Consider the following 25,776-nt stretch of genomic DNA (forward strand, 5'->3'; position numbering starts at 1 on the left):
ACTCAAAGACAGTGGGCCCGGGCTCACAGGAAGCCCACAGGCCTGCCCAAGAAGCTGCGTGTGGCAATGACTGTGCCTTTGGCTCCTCCCCAGGCTCACGCAGCTCATAATCCAGGGCAGGGATGTACAACACCTGGCCAGGATGCTAAAGGAGTCTGCTGCTGCTGCAGAGTCCTGGGCCCCAACCATACCTCCTGAATCAGCAGCTCTGGGGCTGGGGCTGGGAAGCTGTATTTTCATCAAGAGATCTGAGTGGTGCTATGCATTGGCCTACAGTATGTGGACACCCCCTACTTCATTCTCCCTTATGCATTCCTCTGTGCTCTGGCAAACTGTCGTATCCCCAAAGGGCTGGCATCTTACTATTCTTCAGGGGTTGTTCTCAGGTGGTGTGCTTCAAACAGCACTGAGTTAAGTGAGATCCACAAAGACTTAGTCACCAGAGTGTGTAAAATGTCACCTGCCTTACCCACCAACCCAGCAATTCCACTCCTAGGTATGTGCCCAGAGAACTGAAAACAAATGCCCACACAAACACTTGAACACAAATGTCCACAGCAGCGTGATTCACAACAGCCAAAGAGTGGGTGGAATCCAAACGTCCATCAACTGATTGGATAAACAAAATGTGGTCTATCCATACAACAGAAGGTCCCTCAGCCTTACAAAGCCATGGAGTACTGATACATGCTACAACATGGATGATCCTTGAAAACATCATGTGAAGAAAAAAACCTGCCACAAAAGGCCACATATTGTATGACTCCATTCATATGAAATATTCAGGATGGTCAAATTCATAGAGACGGACAGTAGATTAGTGGTTGCCAGGGGCTGAGGGGAGTGGGGAATCGAGGAGTGATTGCTAATGTGGGTATAGGATTTCTTTTGGGGTGATGAAAATGCTCTAAAATTTGTGATTTTTGCACAACAATATATATACTAAAACCATTAAGTTATATGCATTAAATGGGTGTATGATATGTGATTTATATCTCAATAAAACTGTCACCCCTCCCCGCCAAAAGGTCAACTACCTCAAAAGCCTCTGGACCTTTACTCTTACTGTTTCCTGTGGGAATGCCCTTCCCGTTTCTCTGCCTTTGAGCTCCTTGTCACCCTCTGACATCTGCTCAGATAGGACATACAGTATAAAGCAGCATCTGTAACCTCTCCTTCCTCCAAAGTGCCGCCGGCCTCGCCCTCCCCAGTGATACCAGGGGGCGGAGAACCACTGCTGGTTCCCTCAGCAGGAAGCCCCCATCCCAGGCTTCGGCATCGGTTGAACCTTCACTCTCGCAGGACTCCTGTGCAGGGTCCGGTGGTAGAGTCCCAGCCCTGCTCCATTCCATTTCACGTGTCTTAGGGATGATGGGGAAGAACACTTGACCTCAGGACTGGCCCGGGGAATCCAGGCCAAACATGTGCTGGACCCAGCAGAGAACTGCCCAGTGGAGAAGTTGGGCAGGTGAGTTTTCAAAGGCTGGCCAGAGTGTGACTTCCCACTTGCCCCAAACAGGGGTCAAATTCATCTAACAGTCTTTGAAAGTCGCAAGAATTAGACAAGAGTGGCGTGGAAAGCTAAAAGCTTATGACCTTGACCTGAACTTGCCACAATTTAATGTCACTCCAAAAATATCTCTCCTTTTTTTTAAAATTTTTTTTGGGGGGAGAAATTAGATTTATTTGTTTTTTTTTTTTAAATGGAGGTATTGGGGATTGAACCCAGGACCTTGTGCATGCTAAGTGTATACTCAACCACCGAGCTATACCCTCCCCCTGAGGTGTCTCTCCTTTCAAACGCATTTCAGTGGAGAAGAGGGTGAACCCCAGACACGTGATGGTGGACGTGAAATGGGTTTTGGGCATAAGCATTGAGGATGGGTGTTTGATTTCGATCCACAACAGATTTTGGGCTCTTTTTCTGCCTCTCCAGTAACTGCTGCTGTTTAAACAAAGTGGCTGGTTCCTGCTGTGATTCATCAGAGGGGCAGCCACCCCAGTGAAGGCCCTGCTGTGTCCACAGAATGCCACTAAGGAGAGCTTCCGGGACAGAAGCTTCCAGCTTGGCACCTGGGATCCACACCCCATCTGTCTTGGGGCGGGTGGGGAGACAGGAAAGCCAAGGCCCAACCACATCCTTCCCCCAAGATGGTGACAGGCTCACAGCAGGAGGAGTCAGACACCTTCCCTGCACAGAACAAGGCCCGAGGAGGCCTCAAGACCTAGAGCGGAAGTTTTAAGGTTGGCTTTAAAAAGCACAGACTGAGCAGGGAGAGTACAGCTTAGTGGTAGAGTGGTTGCCTAGCGTGCACAAGGTCCTGGGTTCAATTCCCTAGTACTTGTATTAAAAATAAATTCATAAACCTAATTACCACTACCCCCCAGTTAAAGAAAGAAATAAAAGCACAGACTGCAGCAGCAACTCAAGAGTGAGAAAGAGCCTCGGCTGTGCCCTGTGGAGGCCCTGGTGCCTCCCATGTATCAGTAAGTCTGCCCCAACAGTGCTGAAATGGAGCATGGTTTGTACCTAACGGTGACTTCCTGCCCAAGGTGGGGGGGCAGCTGCTAAAGGGTTGGGGGGCCACCCTGATGGAGCAGTGGGATGGGAGGTCCTTGGCCCCTGAGGTTTCTAAGAGCAAAAGGTGGCAGACTGGTGGTCTTCCTGGAGGAGGTGTCATCTGGTAGGTAAGAGACTAAGACCCCTCGAGGGCCGATGCTCTGGCTGTGCTTCCTTCGGGAGCTCACACGCAGTGCTACTTGCCCCACCCTAAAAGGGAAGAAGGGGAGTCAGCCATGAATTGGCCCCTCCTGTTTCTTAGTTGCTGCGGAGTACCCAGCGATTGCACCCAGCGCTAAGTGCTTCTTACACCTTCTCACGTGTACCTCTCATCCGCATTTGAGGCATCATAACAATGTGGCCACAGCGAACACTCACACAGCCCTTCGCTGGGTCTCGGCCACCTTGCCGAGCGCCTGGCCAGCAGCTGAGTCCCCACCACGACCTCCAGGTGGACCCTGCGAAGCTCCCGCTCACACTTGGGGAAACCGAGGCACAGAGAGGTCAAGGAAGGAAGGCTAATGCTGGATCCGCCCTCATTTTACAGTGGAGGTGGCGGAGTTGGGGGGCTGCCCCTCCCACATGGAGCTCCTGCTCTCGGACCGTCAACTTTAGGGGCGAGGACGCTGGACAGTCCTGGGGGACTGAGCTGGGCTGACCCTGCCTTTCCAGGTGGACCACAGACAGCCAGTCAGCTAGGGCTCCCGTCCTTGCCCGTAAAAGGAACCTCCTGGGGGCAGACTCCCCAAGTCTCTGGGCAGGGGCCTGGAGATCGGCATTGCTGGCAGGTATGCCCCTGATTCCCGTGGGCAGGCTGGCTCTGAAACACTGAGCCGTGTCGCGCGTTGGTTACAAAGCGATTCACCTGCGGTCTTGTTAGGATCGCTGTAGCTCCTCTTATTCCCGACACAGGGGAGGGAGGGGCTGCAGTGTCCCTATAAAGGCAGGGGTGGGAGAGCCGGGACCTGCAGAGGGATAGATGGCTGCCTCCTGGCCCGGGACCACTGCCGGGTCCCAGCAAAGTGGCCGCTGCAGCAGAAGCAGTCCCAGCACCGATGCAGGCCATGGGCAGCTGACCCCACGGTCCTCGCCCAGCCCTCCACGGAAACCCACTAGGGACCTCACGCCTGCCGGCTGGCTTCCTCCCACCCCTAACCGTGGCGTGGCAGCTCTTCCAGAGTGACTGGCCCGTCTTATCCCCTCCCTCCTTCTTCCCTAGCCTTCCTTCACGTCTGCTTGCTTCCACACAGAGCATGTGCGGTCTCTCCAAGTGCAACTGTTTGCACCCAGGAGACTCCAACACCAGTCGTCTTCTCCTGCCAGGAGGCAAGCTTGGAGCTTTCAGTTCCGCTCCCGTCTTATTTAGTCCTCGGAACAATTCTGTGAGGAAGTGACTAATGCCTTTGCTTTCCAGATGGGCACACGGAGATGTGAGGAGGCCACGTGACTTGTCCAAGTTCACATGGGTGCCAGGAGGGAGCCAGGATTCCTCGCAGGACACTCAGGGATGTCCCTGCAGGCTCAGGAGTTGAGTCAGCCCATGGCAACTGTTGTGGGGCGAAATGTGCCCCCCAAAAGTACATGTTCAAGTCCTAACTCTTGGTACCTGTGAATGCGACCCTAGTTGAAAATAGGGTCTTTGTAGATGTGGTCACGTTAAGATGAGGTTGTACTAATCAGGGTGAGCCCTAAATCCAATGACTGGTGTATTTTTAAGGAGGGGGAGATTTGGAGCCCGACAGATACACACAGAGCGAAAACAGTCATGGGCGGACGGAGGCAGAGGTGAAGGGACGCGTCTACAAGCAAAGAAAGCCAGGGAAGGCTCTTTCCCCAGGGCCTTCAGAGGGAGCGTGGCCCTGCCCACCTCTAGCTTTTGGACTTCTCGGCTCCAGACCGTCAGAGAATAAACAGCTGTTGTTTCGAGCCATGTTTGTGTGCTGTGTTAGGGCAGCCCCAGGACCCTGATACAGGACCTGCCTCGAGGGGGACCTGCCCCCTGCTGGGCCGCCTGGACTGCTCCACCCGCTGTCCCTCTCTGGACTCTGCTCTTCCTCCTGCCCCTCCGCCTGCTGCAGAGCCCGCCTTTCCACCCGTCCCTGCAGACACCCCTGGGTTCCCAGCTCTTCCAGGAAGTCCTCCCTAACTGGCCCAGCTGGAAGTGACTTCCTGTGATAAATGAGCAACTGGATCGTCCGATCGACGAACTTGACCACAAATCAAACACTTGCCACCAAGGGTCGCTGCCCAGGGCTCCCCACCCTCCGTGTCTGGGCTGCACTGGGGAGGCTCAGACACAACGTCCAGTCCTGCGGCCAAGGAAGCAGCAGGAAGGAGACACGCTTACAGGGGAACATTCCGGGAAGTGGGTTAAGACCGAGAGCACGCGGCGTCACCCACCCAGTACTTAGAAAGGCTCGGAACGTTCCAGGCGCTGGGAACGGACAAAGGCCCTGCTCTCAGTGGGGTGCAGACCGGCAAAAATAACGTAAGAGAGACGGGGCGGGGTGTGAGGACAGGGGGCAGAACAGTGGGCTTGAGAATGACTCGCGGGGCATTTATTAAACTGGGTGGTGGGGAGGCATCTCTGAGGGCAAAGATGTGGTGACGGGAGGCAGCAGCCGTGGGAAAATCCGGAGGACGCCCCCTCCAGGCAGAGGGAGCAGAATGTGCGAGGACCCTGAGGACGCCATGAGCTTGTCTGAGATACGGAAGGGAGGAAAGGAGGAAGGGGTACCCTGAGTGAGAGGGAGGGGGTACAAGCTGAAATCAGAGGCAGCGAGGCCTGGTGGGGGTTTGGGTTCATTCCTGGTGCTGTGGGCAGCAGAGGAGGAGCACAACCCAGCGAGGTCTGGTGTCCGGCTGGCACTGTGTGGGCTTCCGGACGGCCTGTGGCCACAGCTGCCGCCCCGTCTCAGGCCACATCTCAGGACCCTCCATCACTACAGCCAGGTGGACGTGGGGACGGGGAGCTCACACAGGCACTGTGCAGATTTAAAAATTCAGTGCAATTTTTTAAAATAGCAAGAGTTGAGGATAGTTTAAAAAAAAATGGAAGAAGGTGACAAGAAAGCGCTTCCCCCCAGCTGCAGGCTCCCTTCAGCTGATAAAGCGTCCGGGCTGGTGGCGCGGCTGTTGCCCTGCGCCGCCGAGCAGCACTTATCTGGAGACATTATCTTTTTTACATTAATCTTTAAGACCAGGTTTAAATGAGCGCTGGCCAGGCTGCTGCCGGGAGCAGTAACTGAGAAACAGCGTTTGTCTGGGGTCTGTACTGACAGGTGCTGGTGGCCCCGGAGGCCCCGTTCCCACTCAGCCCAAGGCCCCTGGGTGCAGCGAGATGAGACAAGGGCTGTGCGGCTGTGACAATCTCCGGCCCGCCCAACGCTCACGGCTGCAGTGGCTTCCTGGTCTACACTGCTCTCTGGGAAGCGAGTTTTCCCAGGGTGTCTTGGCCCCACAGTTAGTCCAGCGAGTGTTGGATGCCGCACACACCTTTCCTGAGACTCATCCCAGGACCCCGTCCCCCGGCTCTGTCAGTGTCCTGGGGCTGCCGTAGCGAAGTTCCATAAACTGGGGGGCTTCAAGCAACAGAATCTGACCCTCTCACAGCTCCCAAGGCCAGGAGTCTGAGATCCGGGTGTCTGCAGGGTTGGGCCCCCTGGAAGTGCGCAGGGGAGGCTCCATCCTGGCCTCTGCCAGCTTCACGTGACTGCACTTCCTTGGCTAGTGGCCACGTCACTCCAGCTCTGCCCCCACCGTCACAAGGCCTCTTCCCTGGGTGACTTCACCGGCCTTCTTCTCAGGACACCAGTCACTGGATCCAGGGCCCACCTACCTCAGGAGGAGAGCATCTTAACTGACCGCATCTGCACAGGCCCTGTTTCCAAACAGCGTCACATCTAGGGCTCTGGGTGGGCTTGGAATCTAGGGGGACACGATTTGCCCCAGTGCACCCTCCATCACTAATGGTATTCACACCAGGGGCAGGGGCTGGGGTCTTCCCAGGGGGGGACAGGCTCCGGCCCCACGCCTCTTCCCTGCTGCTCTTGCTGCGGCACTCTGGCCCAGCCCCTGGGCCTTCTCTCCTCCCCTCGAACGTGCCTCTGCCCCCTTGGACTGGAAGGCTCTTCCCCGCGTCTTCAAGAGGTCCTCCTCCCAGAGGCTGGGGGTCTCAGCTGCCCCTTGCCTCCCTTACTTGCTTAGGCGTTTACTTGCCTTTTCTCTGGCACCCCCCACCAGGATGTAACGTCTTAGAGGGTGGGGACCCTGTCAGTCCTGTTCTTGTGACATCTGGCATGCTGACTGCCGGAAGCCAAGTAGACCCTTAGTTAAGCATTTGCTGGATTAATGAAAAGTCTCAGTGACTAGAAAAGAAAAGAAAAAAGGCAGAGCCTCGTCTCCCTCTTGAGAAATTTTCATCAGAACCAGGGGGTCCTTGGGGTCCTACAAGCTGACCTTTTGTCCTTCCTTACACCTGCATTGAGAATGCAAAGCCTTCAGAATTCTGCCATCTAATGGACTCAGGGCAGAAGTGCATTGTGTCTTCAAATGACAACCCCCGGCTCCAGAAATCACCCCGAAGGCCCAAACACATGTCCGCAGGAGAAAGTATGTCTGCTGCCCGGAGAACAGCCAGATAACCCCTGAGGCCTGCATGAGATGGAGGCCAAATCCAGCACAGGACAGCCCCTCAAGTCTTGAACTTGAGATAAACCAGTAACTTCTGGTTATTGCATAAACTTGTGGTTTATTTGAAATTCAAATTTAACTGGGTGTTCTGTATTTTTATTTGCCAAATCTGGCAACTGTACCCAGACTGGGTGGGGAGGGTCCCTTCTGGTTCTGTCCAGGGCTTGTTTCCGGGAGGCGTGGGAATAAAGCTGTATGTACGCAGTTTATAAACTCACATGCCAGCTCTGGGGCTTTCTGGCCACTGTCCGAGGTTTCCAGGGGAGAAAGTGGGCCAGCCGGAGGGAGCACTGCCTCAGATGCTGGTTTCAATGACAAGCGAGCAAAACACGATGTCCTTCTGAGGCTCCAAGAGAGCTCAGCCCAATGAGCACATCACCTGAGAACCCACAGACACCTAACCCACAGCCTCCGCCCAGCACGGCTGCAAGTTCGGCCGCAGTTCAGAGAACACCTGCTGACACCCACGCCGCCCATGGACAGCCCAGTTCGAGCACATCTTGGCCTCCTGAAGCCGACAGGGCTCCTGGTACTGGGGTGAAATTGCCATTTGAGATGATGAGTTGAAGTATTTCCACTAATGCGTGTTCAGTCAACCTCTAATAATTTTTAAATTAATGAACTGATTAATTAATTTTAAAATCGAAGTCTAGTCGTCTACAGTGCTGTGTTACTTTTTGGTGTACAGCACAGTGATTTACATATAATATACATATTCCTTTTCATATTCTTTTTCATTCTAGGCTCTTACAAGACACTGACTACACTTCCCTGTGCTACACAGTAGGGCCTTGCTGTTTATATATATAGTAGTTAGTAACCCCTAACAATTAATGTGTCCCAATCATGTCACAAGAAGACAAATGGAACAGTATGTTTACCTGCTGCAAACTTTTCCCAAGAAACCACATTCGTCTCTCATGGAGAATATATCAAACGTAGCAGGGTTTACCTTGGAGGAGGGGGCTAGGCAGATTTTCATCTTCCTCTTTTATACATTCCTATATGGTTGGCAATTCTTTTTTTTTTTTTCCTCCAAAAAAGAACAAACTTTACTAAAATCCAGAGGGATGGTTGGCAATTCTTAAATATAAAAGAATGTACCCCGGGATGGGGTTGGGTGGAGCTCAGTGGTAGAGCACATACTTAGCAGGCAAGAGGTCCTGGGTTCAAGGTCAATCACCAGAACCTCCATTTAAAGAAAGAAGAAGAAGCAGCAGCAAATGCGTCCTCTATCTACAAGCAAAAGAACTGGGCCCTTCTTAACGCCATATGGAGAAAGTCACTCAAGATTGATCAAGGACCTAAACGTTAAGACCCAAACGATCAAGACTTTACCCCAGCATACAGTGAAGTCGCTACCGCGTTTCTGGGCTGCCTCCCTCTCGCAGCACTGGCCTGGCCTCCTGCCCTGTCCAGCGTGCTCCCTGCCCCAGCCCGGCCCGGCCCTTACCGGTACTTCATGCCGGTGCGCTGGGCGGTGCAGCCGTCCAGGGAGAGGCCGTGCATGCGGAGGAAGCTCTCCATGTTCCTGGCCTGCGCGGCCACCCGCACCTCCCGCAGACGCTGCAGCTCCAGCGTGTCGGTCTGGCGGACGGGGTGCAGGGCCCAGTCCGAGTGACACCTGCTGCTCACGCTCCGCAGGCTCTCGCTGTACGTCATGGACAACATGGTACCACCCGGCCTGGGAGCGGCCGCTGTCCGGACGGGAAACGCCAAGTGGCGAGGGGTTAGAGAGCATCCCGCTACCCCCAGCGCCCAGGCTGGCCGCTGGCCCAGGGCAGGGGCGGCTGCAGAGACACGCCCTCCAACCAGAGTGGCCACCAAGGGTCTTGGTGCCTGGGGACGGATACCGGCCCCTGGATGTCAACACCTCTTGGTATGAGATTCCTCATCCTCAAATTGCGCTGGCCGGGAACTCCGGCTAAGCCACCCTCCTCTGGCCCCGACAAGCACAGGCGAAGCTGCATTCCAGGCGGGAGAACTCAAACGTGCTCCAAACAAAAACAGAGGCATGAGAACATGCAGAAAGCCCGGCCCCCAGAGCTGAAGACACAACTCCATGGTGCCCTCTGGAGGTGTTCTAGGGTAAAGCCAGGTCCAGGACCATCCCTGGAAAGCACTACACGTGCACCTGTTGCTGAAGTAAACTCTGGTGTGATTTTCCCAGGGAGGCACCTCAGCCCCAGGAAGGCCCTGTTGGCTTGTTCACAGCCTCGTACAAGGAGATGCTATCCACGCACACATTCTCTGCTTGTAGGAAGTGCCTTTGCACCAGCACAATTTTTTGGGCTCCATGCTTAAGTGAATTATGTCACAATTCATGAACTTCTGCAATAGAAACACAGAGCCAATGCATTTAGGGAGGAGTGAGAAAGGGGGAGGGAACAGGTCTGGCGTGGAGAGGGGAATTTCAAAGCTTAAATGTTAGGAGCCATCGCTAAATCATCGTCTGAAACGATGTCTCTCAGAAACGAACGACATGAATGCTTCCATTAGGGAAACCAGTTACATAAATGATAATCCGCCCACAGCGTGGCAGTCTGTGCGGCCTTCAAGAGGGAGGGGTCTCTGCAAGGTGAGTCCTAAGCGAGGGTGTTAGGAAAGGAAAGGCGAGGGGAAGAAGTGTGTGCGTAGAATGCTGCCTGGTGTCACTTTGCACACGTGAGTGGCCCAGTGAGGGGCGGCCTCACGGCTGTGCGACCACATCCTGCAGGAGCCACAAGGACGCAGGGGGCGGAGCTGGTTTACAATCCTGGGACTCCCTCTGCCCCAGCCCGGATGCCTGCATGGTGGCCCCAGCATTGTTACTGTCACTGAGGGGAGAGTCACCGTGGGTGTCAGCTGTAGAGTGGGATCCTGGAGCCCAGTGCCGTCCCCACCGCTGCCCCAAGGGAGAACAAGGCCGATGGCCCCTGGGAAGGGCTGGGAGGGCTGTCCTGGGGCCGAGGCGGCGGCAGAGTCCCTGGGGGTGGGGGCGGCACTGGGTCCACCCTGGCTAGCCTGTCCTCAGGCGAGCTCTCCACCCCTATCCCCCATGTCAGACCCCTGTCTCCACGGCAGGTATCATCACCTGATGTGCCACTGTCTTCGTTAGTCACCTCGCTTGCTGCATTTGACCCCCTTCAAGATCAGGTCCAGGAGGACACGGACTCTTCTGTCCACTTTCACTGCCACACGCTCAGCACCCAAAGCAGTCACTGGGCGTTGTCCTGCCGCGCCCGCAGCCCCCGGCCCTGCCCGCAGCCCCTGGTGGGGGCCAGCCTGGCTCCCTGACTCAGGCCAGGGCTCTCTGCTGGCTGCGCTTTCCTGGCGGGGTGGGGGGCTCCTGGGCCAGGACTTGCATTACCGTGGCTCAGACCCACGGGGAGGGGGTCTGCAGGGCCCAGATCCTCTGGACTAAGGTCTCTGATGGATGCTAAGCAGGCAGGGATGGCCCTGGCGCAAAAATCCGCACTTTCCGGGAGAATCACTCTGGGGGCCGTAGCGGGGCCCCAGGCTCCGGGGCTGTGTGTGGTGGGTCGATCTAGGAAGTGGCACCGTGGAAGCCCACAGTTAGCAGCACCTGCTCCCCGCCTCCGCCCCTCCAGGTGCCCACTGCCCGTCAGGCTGCTGCTGCAAAGGCGTCTGCGTGGCCTGAGGCCAGCCCTGCCGGGGGGCAAAAGCAGGCCTGTCCTGGCTTCCCTGGGGGTCTCCGTTCAGGAGCTCTTCCCAAAAAGCAAGACCCTCCTCAGACACGCACGTTCCCAGTCAGGCCCAGCCAGGCCACAATCAATAGCTATTAGCTTTCAAGACATTACCCGCAAAAAGCAGTCCCCGTCTGGTGTGGCTCTGGAAATCTAGCTGCGGCCCCGGGGCTGGGATGACAGGGTGGCTGAGTGCCCAGGTTCTGGACCGGGGTGGCCCTGTCTGTCACCCACTCAGTGTGACCCAGGCAGGCACCTGGAATGCTCTAAGCCTCAGTCTCCACGCCTGCAGATTGGGGTGAGCAGAGGTCTACTGTGCAGCGTGCCTCGGGCTACACGGGACCAGCCTGGACAACTGGTCAGGGCTGGCGTAACGGGAGTGTGTCGCGTGCGGGAGGCGGCCGCCAATGACGTGTGGAATGTGGCATCAGTTAGGATAAGTGGTGTGGGGACAAATTACACAGAACAGGGTGGAAGGGTGACGGGCCGGCAGGTGGGGGCCTCTCCAGAGGGCACAGGTAAGCACGGGCCTGAGTGATTCAGGAGAGCAGTGCAGGTCCCAAACGTCACTAGAAAATGCTGAACAGCATGAAATGGGGATGTTAACCATCCTGAGGTGACGGGTGCCAGTGGGTGCAGCCAGGATTTGGAGAGTGCCTGTCTGTGGGGTCTGGGGTATCCGGTGAGCTTCTCTTATCATGCACCTTAGAGTGGCCTGGGGAGGGGCCTGTGGGAGGGGCAGGGCCGCCTGCTGCACTGAGGGAGCCCAGAACCTTCTGCTGGGTGTGAATGTCCCCAGGGTGCAGGGCAGGCTCAGGACAGGGGACTTGCAGGAGGACAAGTGGGTCGTGGGCGGGAACGGTGGCCCCAGGCCTGGCGTGGAGGGTGAGGACCCAGCGCCCATGAGGTGGGTCTGTGGCCAGAGGGCCGAGCGCAGTGAAGGAGCTGGGAAATGTCCCTTCCCCAGGTCCTTGAGGGAGGCAAGACCCCACGGAGGAGGAAGGACACTGAGGGCCAGAGGGCCTCTGATGGTCACCAGTGCTGCCTGGCGGGAGAGGCAGAGTGATAAGCTGGCTTCCTCCGCAGGCGAGCAGGGCTAGGTCCGTGGATGCGGGGCCCTAGGAAGGTGCCCTTTGTTGGGGCTCCTGCCTCGGCCCCGTGGCTTCTCAGAGCTCATAGGCACAGTGACCCCGACCTCTCCCTACTCCTTCACATCCTGGCCAACCCCCTCTGCCACGCCATCTCAGGAAAAAGCAGCCCTCCTCAACAGCCATCGCCTACAGCGTCTCCCCTGCGCTGGGGCCTGCCTTTTGCAAATCTCTTCCTGTGGACGGGGGCCTGGGGAATTCACGTAAATGAACACCGCGACATGGAAAAACGGAAGGAAGACATTAACCTCATTAAGTCAATGGGAATTGCGACCTCCCTGAAGAGCACTGCTGCCTGGAATTTCTGAACCGAGATCTGTTTACTGAAAGCCACCAACGCACGAAACGTGGGATGTGGAAGGAACCCTGGAGGCCTGGAAGCAGGGGAGCAGAGAGAAAGCGGCCCGTTCCGGAGCGCGGCTCGAGGACGCACGGCGTCGCGGCAGGGCAAATGCAAAACCATTTTTGCCGGAGAACCATCAGCCAACCAAGGCCCCAAGAAGCAGCCCCTGGCTCCCTCAGGCCTGTGTTTCCAGAGAGACCTTGCAGACAGCACCCAGCCTCCTGCTGTCGTGCCTGGGGAAGCTCACCAAGGCTGGGTCTTAAGGGGGAGCCCAGGTCTCCCCGGATGGGACAGCGGCGGGCCGGGAAGCAAGCACGCTCAAGCAGCAGACACTCCCCCCCACCTTCCTTCGGCTGTCCTCTCACTGTTACCTAGGGCTGGCTGCTTTTTGAGGTTTTCCGCTTTGAAAAAATACAGAGGGTCTAATTTCAGACCAGCCAAATGCACCCCCCAAATGCCGTCCCTGACATTCCGTGTCCCCACAGTATCCCTCCCAGGAAGGTGGCCGCCCCTTGCCTCCGGGAGCCAAAGGGGCCACTCACCTGCTTTGCTGGCGTCTGCTGCTTAAAAGGGGCACAGTCTAGTTTCTTAGGGCTCACCAGGCAGCTAAGGACCTGGTGCAGCCGCTTTTTCATTAGGGAGTGTCACTGCGCAACGTCAGACGCGATTGTTGAATGAGAAGTCCCACAAGGGTCGGGTTGGGAGGCGGCGAGTCCATTAGTCCTATTAGGGCGTCTGCATCTCAGCGCGAGTGGCTGAATTATTCACGAGTGTGCCTCTTCCCCTAAAAGCCCGGGATGTGCGGTTCCATGGCACAGCCTGGCAAGGCAGGCTCCTGCGTGCTGGCCGGGAGGGGGCACCGGCTGGGGTCCTGCCATCCTCTGCCTTGAGGCTGTGCTTCACGTTATTGGAGGGCAGGACCCAGGGTGGCAGCTCTGCCCCACTTTGCTGCTAACTGTCTGCAGCGGGGGAGCCTGGGGTCGCACGGCACGTGACCACCACCCACAGTGAAGGGGCCGGGGTCTGGAAAGACGCCCCCTCAGTGCACGCACCCAGACTCCCCTCCCCCTTTCCACGGGAATGTGCCCCAGATGCTACATCCTATACGCTGGTGCCTAGAAATGGCCGGAACATTCCTGAAGCGTGCTATTTGGACACCACACTGCCTCTCTCTCCAGCTGGGAGCACAGGGACCCTTGCTCATAGTCCTGACCCGGGGTTTGGAAACCACTCTGAAGCTGAGCCCTGGGGTAAGGCGATGCGGAGCCCCTGTCCCAGGTTCACGACTGCAGGAGCACTGTGTGTCCTCCTGGGACCCCCCTGAAGTCTCAGCATAACATTATCTTCTACGTAGAAAATCGTGCCAGGACCCGTGGGATTCTGGATGGAGTCTGAGCTGTTTACACCACAGCAAACCTGCGAACAGCTGGCTGCAAGGGGCGGGGGCGGGGGTCACTTCCCCAGATCAGCAGTAGAAAGTAAACGAAAAGCGAGGCCGGGGAGGACACGGAGCCGGAGGGAGCTGGCAATGGGTTATGACCTGGAAAGTCCTCAGTCATGGACTTGGATGGTCTTTCTTCAAGGCTGAAGCCCACTGTCAGTTCCGTGGCCTCCTTGTCATGTGTCATCCGCTGGCTGGAGGTGGCTGTCGTGGGCCTCACTGTTGGGTGTCAGTCATCAGCTTGACATGCTCGGAGTGACAAACATCGCCCTTCCCTGGGGACACTGTTCCCCTGTCAGCACACTGTCCCCTCCCAGACACTGGGCCCCATGGACGTGCCGTCTGACTCTCTGTTCTCATGTCCCCTTCACCCCCTCTCCCGGGGTTCCTGTGGTTCTCCATCTTCCCTGGTCTCCCACACCCAGCCTCTCCATCCCCCGTCTCACTCCCTGCACCAGGCTTCCTTCCTACAGCAGAGCCCTGCTCCCTGCCCTGCTCTGACACCATCGATGACACCTGAGCCCACCCAATGCAGTCCAAGCTCCTTTGCTTGGCATTCCTGGCTCCCTCATCAGACCCCCACCTGCCTCTGCAGTCTGGCCTCCTGTCACTCTCCCTCCTGCTTTGTCCCTGATGTCCCTGATGGTGTCACCACCACTCCCTGTCCTCCATGCACTTCTGCAGGCCGTGGCTCTGACTGTTGCATCTACTGGAATGTTCTTCCCAGTGTCTGTGCCGAATTCTGCCCAGCCTTCAAGGTCCAGCTCAAAGGCCCTGTGCCACCTCCTCTGTGAAGCCCTCCCGCCTCTCAGCTGGCTGTGCCCACTCCCTCCTCGGAACCCCAACAGCTCTGGGACTCTCCACGGCACATTTTGCCTCCTAGATACTGTCAGAGTTATTTGGGCTCAGATTGCAGTGCTGTTGCCAGTCCTTTACCCTCCTCTGGATCACGTAACTGTGGTTCCTCCCATGGGTCGGGGGGAGTATATTTCCCCTTTGACCTTGGGCTTGGTCGTGAGACTTGCTTTGGCCAAAAGAATGATGGGAATAGATTGTGCTGGTTCTAACTGTCAGCCTTCAGAGACATCATGTTTCTGCTTTTCCCCTGTCACTTCTGCTCCGGGAAGAAGGCCTAGGGTAGCTCCTAGTTAGGAATGATGGTCAGGTGGTGAATACCTGTACCCAAACTGCAGCTCAGAGACAAACCGAGCTGAGCCCAGCCTCGGTGAACTGACTCCAGGCAACCTGCTGACATATAAACAAGGAATAAATACTTACTGTTGTCTGCCCTTGAGTTTGGGGGTCTTTGTTATGCAGCAGCATGTGTAACAGCTGACAGGTACAGAGTCCTACCTCCCTTACCCATCTGTGAGCTGCTCCTTTGCCCTGTTGGAGGAGGGGTGCTACATAAATAACCGGCTGACTTAAATAACCATCCAACAGCTATGTGTGTGCCTGGGTGACGTGGACGCCCCACTGGCAGTGGCACTCATGACATTGAACAAAGACCCTTCCTCCTTAGAGGTCATCATCAGAAGTCCCACAAGAGACGCCAGAGTGTCTGTGTCAAGTAACCACACTGGCGATCCAGAGGGCAGGACGGCCAGAGCCTGTGGCATCAAACGTGGAGCTGAGAGGCCAAGAGGGAGGTCTTCAGATCTGGGGATTCAGTTCTCCAACAGAGCCTTTCCTGGAGCCAAGAAGGCCTCACCCAGATAGGATGCTCATTGGGAAAGATCCCCAGAGGGTGAACAGTAGGGTGAACCCCTGGGGTCCTGGGGCCAGCAAGGGGCGTGGAGCACTCTCCCTTCAAACCACTCACACGGCACATGCTCGGGCCAGGCCCTCCCAGCCGGTGGGTCCGGGCCTGGGGTTTTTCCGCCTGCTTGTCTCTCCCCTGTCCTTTCCTGCTGGGGGTGATGCAGGCCCAGGACCTCTGAGGATGCAGTTCAAGGGCATGTTTGGTTTCACGGGTCAAATACTTTTGGACAGACAGCACACATTCATCGACATACTGTGCCATCCATCCGCCCACCCGCAACAAACACATCGTATACATGTATACACACATACATCATACATACACACATCATGTGTGCACACACATGCACACGCAGACCCACGTATATGATGAGAAATATTTCATCCAATAAAAGCATTTGCGAGTCCAAGTTCAGACCTCCGTGTTTCAAGCAAGATCTTTTCTAGCAAAAATTTCAGCAGAATCAGAGATCGGGTCACCTCTTTAGAGCGCTCTGTAAGGAGGGAGAACTCGTGGGAGGCACTGATGCCATGGTAAAATTAGCCTGAGGACCCAGGCCCACGGTCCTGTTCAGAAGTGCCAAGGGCGGGGGAAGGAAAGAGTCACACGGAAATCCAGCGCCGACCCCAGTTCCCAGGGCGTGAACGAGGTTCCTGGTGCATCGGCGATAACTGCCCCTCGGCTCTGTCACCGCTACAGGTATACGACGCTGGGGAGCCGGTTCTGCACAGAGAGCCCTCCCAGGCCTGGAGGCCGACCCGCACCATGGACATCAGGGCCCTGCCCTCAAGAGCCACACCGAGGCCCCAGCCCCAAGGCTGGCGGAGCCGCCCCGTGGGTTCTGTAAGCCTGACCTTCCCCTGACAGGAGAAAATGTCAAAGTACATTCCTAGAGTCAGAGACTGTCAAGAAGTATGTGTATTTGTGGCGCATCCACCCCGACTCTGCAGGTTGAAGAGGCTGTGTGGACAGTGGAAGGGCCTCCCCCCAGGGTTTTGCTGATGGGACGTACCTCAGGCTGGACCGCAAGCCTGGGCCACTTGACCCCACGTCCCTCTGGTGACGGCCTTTCACCAACAGGGAAATGCATCAGAAAGACATCAGTGAGTCCGCCCAGACCCTGGCCTGGGTCCCATGGGAGTCGCACACCCAGAGAGCTCCGTAGGCTACAAGTCAACTCAACTCTGAGGAAGAGAGGAGAGTGCTGGGCTGGGCACGTCATCTTTTCCTCTGATCCCCTAAGCCGCACACACCTGGGACAACAGGACAGCACCCGGCTGGCTGCCCGCCCGAGGAGTGAGGTCTCAGAGGCCAGCAGGTGAGAGCTAAGCTCAAACCACAGCGATCCTGGACGGAGCGCCCGGAAGACCAGCCCCAAGCCCCGCCGCTGTCAGGATGCTACGTGACGCCGCGCTGGGGCACCGAGCGGGAACAGAGCCGGGGTCTCCTGGGAGGATTTGCACTTGCAGCACTGCCGACCCCGCGGGGGTGGCCCTCCCACGCGCTCCCCTGCTTGCGTGTTTTAGGGAAAACAGAAGGCTCATTACCTGTAAAACTGGAGCTGTCTTTTGGGGCTCCCATACCGAGTACTGCGGACAGCAATGGAGGGGAGAGAAGGAGACAGAGAGAGAAGAGAGAAGCCACAATTGGCATTAACCACGGGGAGGCGCCGACCGGGAAGCATCAGCGACTCCCGCAGCCCCGGCCCCGCCCACTCCGCTCTGGGATGCGCCCGGGCGCCCAGCGCTCGGCGGCAGCGCCACCCAGTGGCACAAGGAAGCACGGGGTCCTCTGTGTCTGGCCCCCCTCCCACACGAGCAGGGAAGTGAAGACGAGAGGTAAGCCTCCGGGTGACCGTCCATTCGCGTTTTAGTGCAACATGCTTTAAGACTACGGTTGAAAACCCTCCGACCAAGAAGTGCAACACTCTGGCAAGCCTGCATGTGACCATGGGTTTTTTTTTAGGACTTTGATGTAGGAGGGGTACCCTGTTCCCCGTGGTCTCCACGGGCACTTGCTCTGGCTCAGGCCCGGCAAGTTATCTGAAGGTCTGTTGCTCAAGGACGGATGGACCTCCGAGGTTCTGCTCGCACCCCGTCTTCCGTGACAGTGATGCAATCGGGCTCCGTGCTCGTCCACAGAGCCAGCAGCTCTCCCTTCCCCACGCCCCGCCTATGGTTCAGCCTGGGCTATTTTCCAAACAGAAAGACCCAGGGCTGGATCTGGAAGTGGGCATCACAGGGAGGAGGTCAAAGATGCCCCGTGAGCATCGGCCGCCCCACCCTCCCCTGGCTCCGCACAGGCCTGTCAGGCTTGGAGCCTTGCTCAGGGAGTTGGGGATGCTGGTGGGACTTCAGGGACTATAGGAGCTGCGATGTGCAGGACGCGAGAATCTAGGAAGGGCCCCCCTCCCTCTCGGGCCTCTGTTACCTCCAGTGGAATGTTTCAGAAGAGTAAGGGACAAGGCAGGAGTCTAATCCTGGCTCCATCCCACCTGGAAAACCTTGTTTTTTTGTTTTCCACTGAAACGCTGGCCCTCGTGCACCCCTCAGCCCTCAGCCTCATCGGTCCTTCCCTCTGGGTCCCGGGGAGGACACTGGCCTGGGGGCCCTCCTCAGAGGCAGCACGGACCCTGGGAGGGCCTGGGGGCTGGTGCGGGCCTCACCTGTAGATCATGCCGGGGGAGCCCGTCTGTCGCAGAGAGAGCCGAGCAGGGGAGCCAGTGGTGGATTCTGGATACATGGGGCCGGCCTCACTCGTCCAGACCCGAGTGCTTGTTCACAGAGGGAAGATTCTGGAGGGAAAGCAAAGCAGGAGGGGAGGTGGTTAAAAAAGACCAACCAGGTTCGGCCAGGATGCTCTGGGGTCCTGAAGGCCCCATTCCCTGGGCATCTGTACGTCCCTCGTCAGACAGACAGACAGACCCACTAGGGACCGGATGAAGCTGATGATCCAGTGCAATGACCCTGTGAAGGACTTCCACCTCATCCTCCATCCTCCCACCCACCCCTCCCTGACTGCTTTCCTGAGGTTCTAAGAGCCCTTTCCCGTCGCCCAAACGGTGCAGAAACGGTGGTGCCAGGGGGAGTCTGTGGCCCTGGGACTCTGAGTTGTCCTCCCCATCCCAGGGTGGCATCACTGTCACCCATGGTTGTCTCTAGTGCCTCACCCTCCCTGACGTCGATGGCAGCCTGGTGCCTCTGCTCAGGGTTAAGGAAGGCAGCTTGTCAGAGGCCCCATGGCCCCCAGGTCTTGGGACTCACGCCCTCGTGCAATGTACCCCCCTCCCCTTGAGTGTACACTGGCCCCAGTGACTTGCTCCAAACCCACAGGGTATGGCACAGGTGGTGGGATGTCACTTCTGTGATTAGGTGACATACATCGTGCCTTCTGTGTTGCTAACAGACTCTCCCTTGCTGGCTCTGACGAAGCAGGCTGCCCCATGTGACAAGGACCCGAGGGTGGCCTCTGGCCAACAGACAGCAACTGAGGCCCTCCGTCTGACAGCCCACAAAGAATGAATCCCTCAGACAACCACGGGAGCTTGGAAGCACATCCCTCCCCAGCCCAGCCTTCGGATAAGAGCCCAGCCCCGGACCACACCCCGATGGCAGCATCAGCACTCAGAACATTCTGCTTTCCCCCCACCCCGCACTAATACCTGGATGGCCCGGCCAAGGCCACGGCGCCCACCTGAGCACACGCCCCGCTGCCTTGGGCCCCCTCAAGGGCATCCCGCAGCTGGACGCTTGCCCACCTTTCCTTCCTTCTTTCTGGAGCACTGCCGTCTGCACACAAGCGTTCTCCCATCTTCAAAACAAAAAGCACGGTCCCCCGGACCCACTCCCTTCTCCATTCTTGTCCTATTGCTCTCCTTCTGTTCACAGGAAAGTTCTTCAGAGGAGTTGTCCTTTCTTGTCTGCAGTCCCCCTCCCTTCTGCCCTTGGCCTTCTGAGGAAGCTACTCTTGCCAAGGTTGCTGTGACCTCCCCGTTGCCGAGCCTGCTGGTGTCCCTCATTCAGGGTGGATGGTGGGGCTGTGCAGCTTCCGGCTCCGGGACCCCACGCTGCCCGGCTGAACCGCTGCCTCCCCGGCTGCTGCCCCTCTGTCTCCCGGGCTGCGTGCGGCTCCGCTCTCTGGGCTCCTGCTCTGGTTTCTGCCCAGGCTCGGGTCTTGAACCTCTCTTCTTTTCTGTCCACACAAAGTTCCTCAGATTTCCGCCAGTCTTCTGGCTCTGACGTCCGTCACTATGCTGCAGACCCCACAGTTACATATCCAGCCCTGGGTCTCCCTGGACCGCAGGGAGTTTATCCAACTGTCCGCCCGCGTCTCTATGAGGATGTGGAACAAGTGGTTCTAACACCGAGCTTCTCGCCGTTCCCACCCCAGCCCTTTTCTTCCCACAGCCTCCCCATCATCCTAGCATCTTCAGAAACATCCAGACCCCCAAGCTTCCGGAGGAGACCTCCACCCCCTCCTCCCCGGCCCGGGCTGCTACCTGCTCTCTCACAGTCCCCACAACAGCTTTCGATGGGTCTCCTGGTCCCCGCCTTGACTTCACACACTCTGCCTTACAGGAGTCAGAGTGAACCTTCTAGAATATAAAGCAGGTCACGCTGTTACTTTGCTCAGACCTTCCAGTGGTTTCCCATTCTACCCGGAGTGGAAGCCCAAATCTCAACAGCAGCCTCAGCCCCGCCCCGCCTGCCCCAGGACCTCTCGGCCTCACCCCTGCCGGCCCCCTTGCTCAGTCCGCCCCAGATACACTGGCTCCGTGGGGTCCCCTGAACCCAGCAGGCACCCAAGCCCAAGGCTTTTGCACCCACTCTTTCTTCTGCCCAGTCTCTGCCCCCGAGCCACCCGAGGGACCCCTGACCTTTGCCTCCTACTACGAGGGGCGCACTCACAGAGTCTGCTCCGCACACCTTGTCTCAGGTCGCAGACCTGTCCTGCCTGCACTCCCCTGGCCCCTTCCCTGCCTCATGTCCTGCTGGCACTTGTCACCTTCTAACACATCTTATCTTTCACCTGCTGTCTCATGTATGGCCCCAAGATGCCAGCTGCGTGCGCGCAGGCAGTTCTGTCTGTTGTGTTCACGGCTGTGTCTGGCACACCCATGCTGGGGGAGGGCCTGGGGCTCTGCCTGCACTGGGGAGTCTTCTCTGCAGGTGCAATGCCCGCTCTGTCCACAGGGGTGCTCAGGGCAGCCCCAGGGGCAGGGACGACCCTTGCCACTGGCCACACTTAGGGACGTGTCCCCAGGGAGACCACCTGTCCCCCTCCTTACCCCTAGCCTGGACTCTGGAAGGTCAGGCTCCCGCAGGGCCAGTGGCCAGCTCCCCATTTCACAGCCACCCAGGCACTGGCCACGCTCTGATGCCCACTTCACAAGGAAAAGACCCGCAGGCCGCAGCAGTGCCTCTGTCTCCGTCCTCCTGGGGGGCCGGCACCTTTGCCACCTCATGGCGGAGAGGGTTGGAGGGTTGGCGAGGTTTCCCCACGCTCCCTGCTTTGCATTCAGGACGCAGTCCGGGGCACAGCTGACCTGCCCAGAGCCCAGCTCCCTGCTCTGCAGCTGCCACTGTCCAATCAGGAGCTACTGCGTCCGCCCAGCGGCCAATCCCCAAGGAGCTGACATCCCAATGGGGATGCTGCGAATCCCAGGCTGCGCTGGGCTCCCGCACCGCACCTCCGAGGGCGGCAGGCAGGGCTGCCCCCAGCTCCCTCCCTGGGACAGTTCAGAAACCATTTGACAACACACCCGGTTCAGGAAGGGCAGGAGGGGCGCCTGGCCGCTGAGAAGGTGTGGCTCGGGGTCCAGGCTGGGAGCCCAAAGGCTGGGTCCCTCCTGTCTCCTGCATGCCCACCTGATCTGTGTGTGACCTTGAGCAAACCAGGCTGGTTTACACTTGGGGACACTGCAGCAGGGAGCACTGACAGGAGCAAAGAGAAGTAAGGCAGGAGCGCGCTCTGAGCCCGAGAGGAAAGGTGCCGAGTTGACCCCAGCTCTCACCCTTTGTGGGCTGAGCTGAGTGACAGCAGGGGACCTTAAAGGTCAGGAGGGTCCATCTACGGTCATCGTCTTTTCCCCAACTAATAATTTTGAAAATTTAAACATTGGAAAAGTTGTAAGAGACCAGAATAGCAACAAGCACCTACATACCCTTCCTCCCTTTCACGGAGTCTCCATTTGTCTCATCCGCACACAGTGCCTCCCCCTCCCCGGCCCTCCGCTCTTTTTCTCTCTCCCCTTCCCTCCTCGTCCCTCCCTCTCACACGCACTTTTTTTCTGAACCATTTGAAAGTTATGATCTCATGCACTTCACCCACCCCTTAAGCTGCAGCGAGCATCTTCTGAGAATAGAAACTCTTACATGACCACAATACCAGGATCCCACCTCAGAGAATTAATTCAATGCTGCCTGCTACATCACGTGTATTAACAATTTCCCAGTTATTCTCAAAATACATTCTATAGCTCAAAAAAACCCTCAGGATCCACTCAGGGGTCACAAATGACATTGGTTATTTGCCTCTGGCCTCCAATCCAGCACCACTGAAGGTTTTTTTTTTTTGAGCTCAGGCCCGTAGTCCTGCAGCCTGTCCCACATTCCAGGTTTGTCTGATTGCACCTCTGGTGAGGTGTGTCCTGTATCCAACCAGGGTGCACGTGTGCGTCGGTCCATCACCGGCAAAGCCAGGTTCTGACCCTTGGTTGAGGTGGCTTCTGCCTGGCACAGCGCACTCATTTCTTCAGAATTAACCACTAATTGCGGGGAGGGCACTTCGAGGCCCTGTGGGAATCCAGTTCCTTGAAACCCCTCCCTGGGGGTGTTTTCTCAGCTTTAGTTTTCCCAGAAAGGCCAGGATGTGGCCAGGCAGGGCTCTGAGTGCTGAGGAGGTGAGAAGGCACGAGGCCGAGTTTAAGCAGGAAGAAAACACAGAAGTGGGTCCCCGGAGGCCTTAGGCTGTAGCAGGGCTGCGGTCCCGGCCAGGCCTCGAGTGCAGACTCTCTCAGGGACTGACTGAAGACCCCACGGGGCCTCCGTGTGACTCTGGGGCCTGGGGTTGGCCGTGAGACTTTGGGCTGACAGTCTTCTGGAAAAGGAGACCCATGACGTGACTTTAAACACAGACAAGCTCGTTTACACACACAGAGGGGAAGCAGCAGAATAAACTGCGTGGGCCGCGCCAGAGAAGTCCGGGGCCACAGCGGACCAAGGTGAGGCGCCTCTGACCGGGACACACGAGCTCTCTCGCTCTCTCTGAGCCTCAGTTTTCTTACTTGCAAAATGGGGGCCTGGCCTACATGAACCTCAATTTCTCTGTTGGAGCTCAGCATAAATGACACGTTATTCTGGGGGTTAATGTGCCCGGGGGCCCTCGCTTCGGAGCTGTGAGGGGAGCTCTGTCTCTGTTTCTCTCTGACTCCTTCAGCCTCAGCACTAAAGATGGAATCTGTAGTTTCTCTGAGTTGACGAGAGCTACCTGCACGAGATGGGAAGAATTCAGTGCATCCGGGAGACAGAAGAAAAGGAATTCACAGCTAAGCCAAGAAGCCACAAAGAAAGGTCCGACGGAGCCCGTGAGTCTGGAGACATAAAATAACAGAAGGTGCTCTGTGACGGGGGACCACCTGTTCTGGTCACTCTGATGCTCTGGCTAGTGAGGGGCATCTGACTGGCGTAGAGGGAGGGTTATGAGGGTACAGGAGGTTGAATCGGCGCCCATTCCTCTCTCCTCCGGTGCCCACGTCCTTTGCTGAGTTTCTTTGCTGTTAACCCCCAACACGCATGTGCACATCTCTCTCTCTCTCTCACACACACACACACACACACACGCACACGCTTGGGCCAATGGAGAGTGAGCAGAATGACCACGTGCCAGCTCCAGCCTCAGCCACAGGAGACTTGCCCTGGAGCCTCTGTCATCGTCATGGACGAACCTGCCCCAACCCCCAACCCCTCAGCTGGTCCAAAGAGGTTGATCTGCAAGGTAAGAGCCACTTGGCCTCAGCCGGGCATCGCCAGCTGCCCTGCGACGTGCAGCCAGCAGACCCACGACGCGTGCTCAACGAACCTCCCTGCAGCCAGCTGCCAGGACCGTTACATGGAAGGTGAATGGAGCTTCGGCCGTAACTTTAGCACTGCTGGGAGCACGTTCTGCTCTGCTCTAATACTCAGGGTCTCTCTTATTACATTAAATTATAGCTCTGGTGGGTGGCCGGGAGCTACTTCCAGTTACTGGAAGAGCGATGCCACGGCTGCCTCTCTACCGTAGCTTCTGGAGCACAAAGCTTGGTTCATGGGAACCTTTGTGGAGGGAGATTTCTCCACCCGAGGTTAGCCCTTCGAGCACTGGAGAGGGTAGCTGCTTCTAAACTGACATCTTGCCAGAGCCTACGATACATTTCCCTCTTCTTCTAGGGCTGGGCTGATGGCACAGTTCTACCCTCTTTGGGTGACCCCAGGAGGTCATTCTAGGTGCTGGGGAGGGGCTGAGGCCCGGTCGAGGTTCAGATCTGCCTCTTGGTTTGAGTCCTAACCCTGCCATTTCTTGGTGTATGATCTTGGGCAAATCTCTCAACCTTCCCAAGTGTCAGTTTCTCCATCTGTGAAATGGGATGGTAACAGGAGTTGGGGAGGAGCTGATGTGCTAACAGTCGGGGGTGCACAGTGAGGGCCGTGGGGGCTGGGATCTGCCTGTGCCTGGCCCTGGTGGAGGGAAGGTGCTGCCCAGGGCCTGGGAGCTCCTCAGAGAGTCCCGACCACAGCTCCTTCCTGAACGTGTGCCCAAAGCGATGAAGTCACTTCTGCACAGATGCGTCCCTCCCAGGCAGCGGTCCTACCTTCCAGAAAACCACTTTTCAGGGCCCTTAGACCCGCTCCAACATCTGCTTTCCCTCGCTGCCTCTCTGCCTTGCTCTCATCTTCTCCTCGTTTCCACTCTTCCAGAAAAAGGCTCTTTGCTTAGAGATGTGACCAGCCACACACAGGTCTGCCTCGGGGTCATGGGCGCCCTCTGGGGCGGCATCCTAATTCTGGGTCATCCTGGAAGCCCAAGGCTCCAGAAGGCTTGGCCCTAGGTAGCTGAGGTCTTAAGAATGATAACAGTTACGAGTTTCCTATTGCCACGTGACCAGGTTTAGCGCGGTTTACAATGACAAACGTCTCTCACACTGCTTTGGGAGTCAGGAACCCGGGATGGGTGGTGCTGGCTCATGATGCCGGCTGGGGCGGCAGTCTCATCTAAAGGCCCCTGTTTCTAGACATCTCCTGCACGTGGCTGTGGGCAGGGGGCTCAGCTCCACGCCCCCTGGATCCCTCAAGCCAAGGCAGCTGGCGTTCCCCAGAGAGAGACACTGCAATGTCTTTCATGACTGAGCCTCAGAAATTGTGTCTATTGGTCACAAAGACTAACCCTAACATGACGGAAGGCGTGAGGACCGGGAGGCAGGGCCACTGGAGGCCACCTTGGAGGTCTTGGCCTCGACACCAATGAGGGACTGTTCCTCGCAGCTCCTCCATCCCCATTTCCCCTGAGATGTGGGGATACGGCTCCACCAGGGCAGGGGGCTTCGTCTCTGCTGCTCACTGATGTGTCCCAGAGCAGCGCCGGGCACATGGTGGGTGCTCAGAGAACGGAGACCGAGGGACCGGGGAGAAGAGGCTTGTGGCGTCCAGGTGCGGCAGGGGCGTGACGGCTGTCGGGTGTCTTCCCAGAAGCCTCGGGGCTCAGGGCTGCAGCTCGAACTATGCCCCCCTGCATGTTGCTTCTTAAAGCCTGGAAACCCTTCTACCAAAGCCCTGCAGTGCTGCTCTGACTGTACATGAACGAAACCACCGCCCTTTCTGGGACCAAAGCCTGCAGGAGCTTTGGCGGCCACAGTGCGTCTCAGGAAGAGACAGGAAGAGGTATAACCGCTCGAAACCACACAGATCCGGAAGGGTGTTTGTGCAACATCCCTTTCCTCTCTCCCAGCGGCCCGGCGCCCCAAGACGGGAGCTGACTCCTCTCCCACGAGCAAGGTGGGCGGCTGAGTGAGTGCGGCTGCACCTGAGAGCGCCCGGGGCGCCTGGTCTGCCCGTGGAGTCAGCCTGGGGAGCAGGCAGAGAGGCCTGGAAGGGCCTGAGGTCAACCGCCC

General features: G+C 57.4%; 1 protein-coding gene across 3 annotated transcripts in view; it reads right to left on the bottom strand.

Moving 5' to 3' along the window:
• The window catches only part of KCNAB2 (potassium voltage-gated channel subfamily A regulatory beta subunit 2), an 84,128-nt gene that overhangs the window by 34,306 nt on the left and 24,046 nt on the right, over positions 1 to 25,776 (bottom strand). For 2 of the 3 annotated variants that reach the window (XM_006196602.4, XM_015238398.3), the window contains exons 2-3: positions 18,298 to 18,426; positions 17,180 to 17,221 (exon numbers count right to left, since the gene is read on the bottom strand). In XM_006196602.4, coding sequence (XP_006196664.1) covers positions 17,180 to 17,221; positions 18,298 to 18,374 — 119 coding nt within the window. In that variant the 5' untranslated portion in view covers positions 18,375 to 18,426. The remainder of the gene's footprint in view (positions 1 to 17,179; positions 17,222 to 18,297; positions 18,427 to 25,776) is intronic. The other variant, XM_015238405.3, reaches the window with a different exon arrangement.

The sequence above is a fragment of the Vicugna pacos genome, chromosome 13, assembly GCF_048564905.1.
Source record: "Vicugna pacos chromosome 13, VicPac4, whole genome shotgun sequence".
NCBI lineage: Eukaryota > Metazoa > Chordata > Mammalia > Artiodactyla > Camelidae > Vicugna > Vicugna pacos.